Source organism: Medicago sativa, chromosome 8 (genome assembly GCF_051527215.1).
Source record: "Medicago sativa cultivar Bolivia chromosome 8, Bolivia_mono, whole genome shotgun sequence".
In the NCBI taxonomy this organism is placed as follows: Eukaryota; Viridiplantae; Streptophyta; class Magnoliopsida; order Fabales; family Fabaceae; genus Medicago; species Medicago sativa.
In genome coordinates, this window is record NC_140756.1 from 89,578,465 (window position 1) to 89,587,215 (window position 8,751).

Here is an 8,751-nt window from a genome sequence, read left to right on the forward strand (position 1 = left end):
GTGACTGCACCGTAGAAATTCCTATGTTCAAAACCAATCACAAGGAGCATGAGTCATGTCATGTCTATTGTACCATAAGTGATCAAAGGGCATCGGAGAAAATCATGAATTAGAATGTATTTTTATTAATTTAATTTTTTTTTTGGTAGATAAAGAGGGCCAAGGCCCGAATTAGAAAAATTTATTGTTGAGGAAAAAGAGAGGAATGAGGAAGAAAAGGATGAGTTATTAGGAAAGGAAAATTTGATGAAAAGAAGAGGAAAAAAAAGGAAATTGCTTCTTCCCACGACACAATTACATGCACGACAACACACGACACACGCATAACCTATTAAAGAGGGTAAACGAGAACAATGTAGAGTAGTTTTAGATTTTATTATTGTCTTTTTCACCAAAATTCACTTGGAGGAGAGACATGGAGATCACTTTATCTATGTCTCAAATTCATGGATAAGATAGTATTTCATAAAAGCAAAAAGACAGGCTATTTCTTCCTAAAATACGAAAGGCTACTCCATGTTTTTCCTATGTCACCATTTGGTGGTGATGAATTTTTAGACCACAAAACGGCAGGGGCACACAGATATACTATGTCATAATTTTCAACAAGACAAAAGGCATGAAGTTCCTGTCAAAAAAAGGAATGAAGCTTACATATCAAAGCTAAAGCTTAATAAATATACCAAAATCTAATCATAGATTCTATCAATCTTTCCACCAAAAAATATTCTTTCAATCCATGAAGTGAAATGGACTTCCAAAGTTTCAAAAGCCACAACCTTAGTATAAAAAGAAATCCATAACCTCATTTTTTTAGCTTGTTAACAAAATAACTAAAGTTTAACCTAGCCAATCCCAAAAAACGGAAAACAAGAAAAGTGCATGCAACCCAGCTAATGAAACAAGTACAATAGGAAAGGTCTCCAAAAATATAAATTTTCCTCAGTTGCTGAAGTAACTACGAGGGGAGAAGAGCCGACGAGGTGAAAACATCCCCATATGACGGGGAGATGCAAGTCCGTCAATCGATCTATTATACTCAGGGAGGATGAAAGCCTCATGTTCTTCACGAGCTCCACTTCTAACATTGAATGTTCCATACTTTACCAACCTTCCAACCCAAGACTTCTTCTTTGTTGGGCTTTGATGACCAGCATTCATCTTGTTGCACAAGTACTCCTTCACTATATGCAATCCCCTCTCTACCACTTCTGGTGGTGGTGAAGTAAGAGGGTTCCCTTCCACACTCAACTTTTGAAGCTTGTTAAGACAACCAATGGAATCAGGCAAGGACTTGATCTTATTGTAGCTAACATCTAGTTCAGTGAGGGACAAGAGAAGTCCTACAGAGTATGGAATAGAATTCAAATATTGAAAGTTCTGACTCACGTTTAGGATTTCAAGGTTGATGAGATTCTCAAGATCCTCTGGGAGAGACCTAAGACAGTTAAGTCGTGCATCTAAAACCTTTAGAGATGTGAGGTGAGATGTGGAGCGTGGAAGGAAGATCAGCTTGTTAGAGTTGACTGATAATTTCTTTAGGTTTATTAGCTCAAACCCTATTGTGTCTGGTAGTTGGCTCAACTTGTTGAAATTTAGATTCAAATCTTCTAAGGCTCTGTGGAGTCAAATTTCATGGAATACAACATGTTAATTGAAATCATAATAATTTTGAAACTAATAAGATTGCAATTGACAAAAAAATTATTCAAGGAGTCTAAAAAAGTGCAAGAGACAAAAGTTATTAAGAGAGTCTTAATTATTATTATTATTATTATTATTATTATTGGTAGAAAGGGGAGTTTCAAGTTCTTAAAATATTAATAATTTTAAAACAAAATCAAAATAAAAAAAATGTAGAGAAAAGACAGGTGGGAGTCTCACTTTTTACTTTTTAAGCTTAAATAGACTTGTAGTCTTCCTATTTTTCTAAATTTTCTAAATCTTCAATTTTGATCTTCTAATTTTTCCAATTAGACAATTTTGATCTCTCCGGCCGATATTTAACATAGATGCTTAGGTGGCCGCTAAGTGCAAGCATGGTAAAGAAACGTGAGAGTGATGTGGCTACAAAGTGTTTGTTTACTTACACGTCATATCTACGTGTTTTTGCCACATTAATACTTAACATCCACCTCATAATTTATGTTAAATGTTGGATGGCAAAATTGATAGCCGATCAAAATTGCATAATTTTAAATTTTAGAGGATCAAAATTACAAATTTAAAAATGAGGACAAAATCTTGAATGAAAAAAATAAAAGAGTCAAAAGTGTATTTAAATTCTCTACGTCAATTTAACTGTTCAATTCGATGAAGAATTGCAGAATCCAAAAAGTGTACTTTCTCAACAAAAGAAATCCAATAAGTTTACACACAGAGTAGGGTACAACTGCTACATTAGATTCAAAAATTAAAAGAAATTTTTTTTGATACTGAATTTTGATTAAATACATATACTACTAGCAACAAACCCGTGCTAAGCACGGGCCCGTGCTACGCACGGGTTAATTCGAAGTGGTGAACTATGCATCAAAGCGCATTGCAATACTATATGAATTGAGAAAATCAGGAAAAAAAAAAAACTAAAGATAAAGTTGACATTAATGATAAAAGAACAAATTACTTTGACTTCCCTTTAGATTTTCTTAAAGAACATAAGTACCCCTTATAATTTTCCAAACACATCAACCTCCCCTCATTTTATCCATTTCAATAACTTTGTTAATATACAATTTAATTTCAGCTATTTTGGTTTGTTTGTATCTATTTTCTCTTTTCACAATTAAGTTAAATGATGTTTTTTCTTGATTTGTTTGTATCTGTTTTCTCTTTTCAAAATTAAGTTAAATGAGGTTTTTGTTTTTTTTTTTTTTGCAATAGAGAAACTATAACAACATTTGTTTTTACCACCAAATAGAATCAAACATCGGCAATTACAGAAGAGATCAAAGGAGAATACAAAAATGAGAAGAATTTTGGTGGGTGGACATTGTGGTTGATCAATGAAAATAAGATCATCTTCGATATATCCATTTAAAAATTAAACCACATTGACTGAGGAACAATAAGTTGAGAAAAATCACCAAGTGAAAAATGGAAAGAAAAGTGGTCGAAAATTAAATGACTTCATACTCGTAATTAACAAATGGAATTAACAAAGTTTAAACCGTGTTATATTATAAGAGAAGTGCTTGTCAATTTGATAAAAAAAAAAGGGAGATTAGTGTTTAGTTAAAAAATAGAGCGGGTGTTTGTGTTATTTAAGAAGACCTTAAGGGATGTTAGTGTAGTTTGTCCATGAAAAAATTATTGAAATAGTTGTTATCAAATATTATGAAGTGGTAAACTAAAAAAATTGTAGAAATGTTTAAAATAGTGAAGATTTCATTATTGATAAAGATGTCGTTATGAGTCTCGTGTATGAATTGTACAACAATATTATTTAGTGACTCATTTATCATGTTTTCAGTGTTTTTTAGAGTCATCTTTCTAAAGGTATGATAATTAATATTTTACAACAATAAAAAAATAATATTTTATAATATGACATAGTGGCCTAATTTCTTTGATTCTCTGTTGTTTCCAAATATGTTGAGATCTACCGGTTTCAAAGTGTTTTGTTTGTCTACACTCTGGTTCTTCAAGCTCGAAAGAGCTTTTATGCTATTTAATTTGTTTATGGAGTTGTTGACACTTGGATTTTGATATTGTGCTGACGGTCGATCCATTAATTGTTTTTCTTAGAGATTCACTTTTCATATTTTTTTGTGACCCGGTTTCGTGCCCGTGTACGGGTTCGTTTGTTGATTAGTGAATTTTGTTACGATAGATTTGGATCGATCCACTTGATCTGATTTATTATGTGGTATCCCCGTTTTTCGTTGTACCTAAGTCAGGTCTAATGCCTTCAGTCTCTTTATCTATTTCTTTTTATTTAATATGATTTTTCATGACAAAAAAAAGATAGGCTAAAGTGCAACTCTGACCCCTTATCTTTCAAAAAGTTGCGATTTTGGCCCCTTAAGTATGAAAACTACAATTTTGGTCCCCCATGTTTAGGGAAATATGCTCTTTTAACCCCCTAACTTAAGGGAAATATGTCTATTGACCCCTTATCTTTTCAAAATGTTGCGATTATGGCCCCTTATCTTTTCAAAATGGCCCCTTTTTTTGGACACGTGTCGCCTTCTCAGCAGTTTTCAAAGTTAGGGGGCCAAAATTGTAGTTTTCAAAGTTAGGGGGCCAAAATCGCAACTTTTTGAAAGATAAGGGGCTAAAGTTGCACTTTAGCCAAAAAGATAAAGAAAAAACAAAGGCAAATATTTTGTAATTTTTTTTAACTCTTTAGATATTTAAAAGTTGGATTATAGGAAAATTTATTTTTGATTGGGATTAAGATTAAGTTTGTTTGTTCTAAAAAAAAGATTAAGTTAGTGTGTTTTACCGAGTGAGTTTGTTTTAATTTATTTTTAAGAGAAAAAATATAGGGAAGTTGATGCAAAAGACACAAAAGGATATACTTTTGATGATGTGTAAAAAAAATTAAGAAGGGGTAAGATTGTATTTTTGGTAGACATTAATTTTAGAATTAGAGAATAGAAGATTGTAATTTGTTTTTTTATTTCCTTTGATATTTAGAAGTTGAATTATAGGAAAATTTGTTTTGATTGAGATTAAGAATAAGTTTGTTTGTTGTTTAAAAAAAGATTAAGTTAGTGTGTTTTATCGAGTGAGTTTGTTTTAATTTGTTTTTAGGAGAGAAAAAATAGGGGGAAGTTGATGCAAAAGACACAAAAGGATATAATTTTGATGACGTGTCAAAAAATTAAGAAGGGGTAAGATTGTATTTTTGGTAGACATTAAGTTTTATAATTAGAGAATAGATAGAGAATAGATGTAAGCAAAATTATTGCAAAATTTTATTTTATATTAAAATAATTAAACTATAAATATGTATTCAACTAAACTCTCGAATTATGGAGTTTTGACCGAGTTCAAATCACTTTTTTGATTACAAAAGTCAAAGGTTACTAGTATGATCATATGACACAAGACAAAATGGAGCCTTCAAAATTATTATTACTTCTCCACCCCTATCATTCAATTTCATTTCAATATAAATTAATAAAAATATACATATGGAACACATGTATTGAATGAAATTTAATATATCTGACAATGAATATGCTTCTTATGAGAATATCCATCTTTCTTGATACGCCACCATACAAAATAAGAATTTAATTTATGTACATTTTCTTGACAGTTACTTGATCAGTATAAAAATTCGTATATCTCCGGTGTTTATAAGAAATACATGTTATTAATATGAAATTGACACGTCGTGATCAATAAGAGGAAAAAAATGGTTTAGATTGTCCATGTAATTATTTGAAAACTAAATCCAAAGTACTTTAATAACCAAATATGTTTACAAACAGACCGGTAAGATTTTTCTTTGCTCTTAAAAAACAGATAGACCACTTAATTTTGACCAAGAACTATATCTTTAAAATCTTGTCACCAAAGGGAAAAAAAAATCTTTAAAATCATTCCCCCGTCATACAAATAAATCTATTTAATACTTTATGACTTCTTAAGCTTTCGAATCTGATCATGATGTGGGATTTACTAATTTTATAGTCATATCATAGTGTCACCAAAGAAAAAAAAATATATAAATTAAGAAACACGCAAAAAAAAAATAAAAAAAAATAGAGCACATTATAATGGATGTTCACACTGTGTTGTTTACAAGCTAGAAGTGTTGACAGAATATCATACCAAAATCCAACATATATACTTGATGTATAAATGGTTTGTTGCTTTTGACCAAAAATAAATAAAATGGCTTCTTGCTTTAAGACTTTTGTGTGAACATAAAAAGAAGCATAGATTGCCTAGACACTCATTCAAACACAGTTTGTATGAAGAAAAACTAGTGCAAATATAATTATTTAATTTTATCACTAAAAAAAAAAGAGAGAGAAAAGATGAATATAAAACCTGCAATTCTCAATTGTTTTGGGAAGGGTATGGATGAGGTTGCCGGAGACATTCAAAAGCTTGAGCCTAGAGAGGCAGCCGATGGAGTTTGGGAGGGACCTAAGCTGGTTTGAGTGCACGTCCAACACCACCATGTTCAGCAGTCTCGCTGTTAACGACTCTGGAATATTCTGTTACAATGAATGTGATTGATTAAATGCAGAACAATTAAATCCTACTAAGATTACTCATATTTTATTCTAAAACACATGCATGGATGGACTAAATCACCTGAAGATTGTTGTTGGAGAGATCCAACTTACAAATGGTAGCTAAATTAAGAGAAGGATTGGGAAGAGACTCCAATGACATGCCACTTAAATCAACTATTTCAAGCCTCTCTTCCTCTTCTATCGAATTCGAATTATTATTATTATTATTATATCTGCTCCTCACCGGTGTCTGCTGTAACCGTTGCTGTTCGTACATCATTTTATATTGCTAGGTAATGTACGTAGTATATGATATATATGATATATGATTGCTACCTTTTTATTCACTCAATGTGAAGCTTGATTGTTATAATAGAAATTAGAAGCATAATTGAAAAAAGAGATTGATGATGATGGGAAAGAAATTAGGGGATGAGAGAAAAGAAAGACAGTTTGTTTAGTTTTATAGAGACAAAGTGAAAGAAGTGTACGGATGAGAGAAGTGGAAGGGCCACTTGTTGTGTTATATATGTGACGTGTCATACAAAGTACAAGAACCGTATACTTTGGGGGTTGCGTGGCCATGTTCACCGCTTAATATTTTGATTAAGTCAACATCCCCTTCTATTCAAACTAACAATAATTTCATTCCAACTAACATATTATGTGTTTTTCTAAATAATTTAATCGACAATGTTACACACTTTTTTTTTTTGAAGAAATAATTATGATTTTTGTCGTGGTTTAAAAATAAAAAATAACCGACTTTTTATTTTTTAAATTATTGTTTTATTATTCAGTCGGGAAACATATATATAACACAAGATATAACAAAGATATGTTCTGTCCAAACAAAAGTTATGCAAAGATATAGTTATCCTTGATTAGGTTGACTTACAAAATCCTTTTGCTACAATCACCATTCCCGGCTACCTGTAAATCACGGGCAGCTTATGCTGCTATAGGGTCAAAGATGTTTGGATATTTTGTGATAATATGAATCAAATCCAACTTGATATATTTTTTTACTCTCTACGTATATAATAATATCATTTGCTGAGTTATTCAACTTGACAATAAAAAAAAACGAATAGCAATTTAAAATTCACTGTTTACACGCAGTACACTTTTGTGATCGTCCAACTCCAAACAAAGAGTTTAACGACTCTTCTTGAAATTATATAGTACTCCCTCCGGTCTCAAATATAAGAAAAAAAAAATTTCTTAAGTTCATTGAGTAGTTAATGTATATGATTTACATTGTAAAACAGATACATTAATTATTTAATGAACTTAAAAAGAGAATCTTTTCTTATATTTAAGACCGAAGGGAGTATACTTTAAAGATCATGTGTCAATCTTAAGGAATCATTTTTTAGGTTAGTTTCATAATAAGGATTAATGTCAAGTTGTGTCTTGGCAACGCCTTAATTTGTTTTAGATGACAGCGCGGCTTAATTTTAAAATCCATTGTTTGTATATTAATTATTTTGCGATGTTTGATTTCTGGTTTAATTGTGATGCTCGTTTGATTTTTATTGAAAGATCAGTTTCAGTTAATTATAGATTTAATCAATGTTTTAAACGTCAACGCTACAAATCTAGAGATATGAGTATTCTTGTCACTTTGTTTTATCAGACATTTTATCGTTGTATGTTATTAACTTAAATATTGTGAATTTGCTTGCAGATTCAACTTTTAGATTTTTAATATGTACTCAATCAATTTCTTTTTATAAATAAAAAGAGAGGATGTAAACCCCTAAAAAGAATAGGATATTATCACTTTCATAATTTAATAATGTATTTTGATCCTTGAAATCTTCTAAGAAAATAATAGATATTTGTAGTTAATTATTCCCAGCCGTAGTATAGAATGAAAAGGACAGCCGTACAAAGTGCTGGCAAAGGTCCTTGCTAATCGCCTCCGTGGTGTTTTGGATTTTGTGGTGTCGGACGCTCAGTCTGCCTTTGTTCGCGGTAAGCAAATTCTTGATGGCATTCTCATTGCAAATGAGGTAGTTGATGAGGCTAAACGCATGAACAAGGAAATGTTATTGTTTAAGGTTGATTTTGAAAAGGCCTACGATTCTATTGATCTCAATTATTTACACTCGGTGATGTTGAATATGAAATTCCCAACACTTTGGAGAAAATGGATTATGGAGTGTGTTGGAACAGCTTCAGCTGCCGTCCTTGTTAATGGGTGTCCGACGGAGGAGTTTCCTATCCAGAGGGGGCTTCGCCAAGGGGATCCTCTCTCGTCGTTTTTATTCTTATTGGCAGCGGAAGGTTTCGATGCTCTGATGAAGGCTTCTGTGACTAATAATGTTTTCCAATCGTATGGTGTGGGCTCTCAACGGGATGTAAGGCTGTCTCATCTCCAATTTGCTGATGATACACTAATTTTGGGTGAAAAAAGCTGGTTGAATGTGCGTACGATTCGGGCTGTGTTGCTAATTCTTGAGGAAGTTTCGGGTTTGAAGGTAAATTTCAATAAAAGCATGCTGACGGGTGTTAATATTTCCACATCTTGGCTATCAGAAGCGGC

At 31.8% G+C, this 8,751-nt stretch overlaps 1 protein-coding gene across 1 annotated transcript; it reads right to left on the reverse strand.

Annotated features, from left to right (window-relative positions):
- Positions 1 to 680: 680 nt before the first annotated feature.
- On the reverse strand, positions 681 to 6,768 carry LOC146903046 (plant intracellular Ras-group-related LRR protein 6-like). Its single transcript, XM_085734427.1, has 3 exons — positions 6,280 to 6,768; positions 6,010 to 6,179; positions 681 to 1,618 (listed from the first exon to the last, which is right to left on the reverse strand). The coding sequence occupies exons 1-3, from the start codon at positions 6,478 to 6,480 to the stop codon at positions 943 to 945; spliced, it is 1,047 nt and encodes a 348-aa protein (XP_085590553.1). The 5' UTR covers positions 6,481 to 6,768; the 3' UTR covers positions 681 to 942.
- Positions 6,769 to 8,751: the final 1,983 nt, after the last annotated feature.

What these genes read in the sequence shown, in the direction of transcription:
- LOC146903046 (XM_085734427.1), bottom strand. Translation starts at nt 6,480, where the DNA reads ATGATGTACGAACAGCAACGGTTACAGCAGACACCGGTGAGGAGCAGA. An exon ending in TCTCCAACAACAATCTTCAG is followed by an intron (nt 6,180 to 6,279) that starts GTGATTTAGTCC and finishes TCATTGTAACAG; the next exon opens with AATATTCCAGAGTCGTTAAC. An exon ending in AAAACAATTGAGAATTGCAG is followed by an intron (nt 1,619 to 6,009) that starts GTTTTATATTCA and finishes TTGACTCCACAG; the next exon opens with AGCCTTAGAAGATTTGAATC.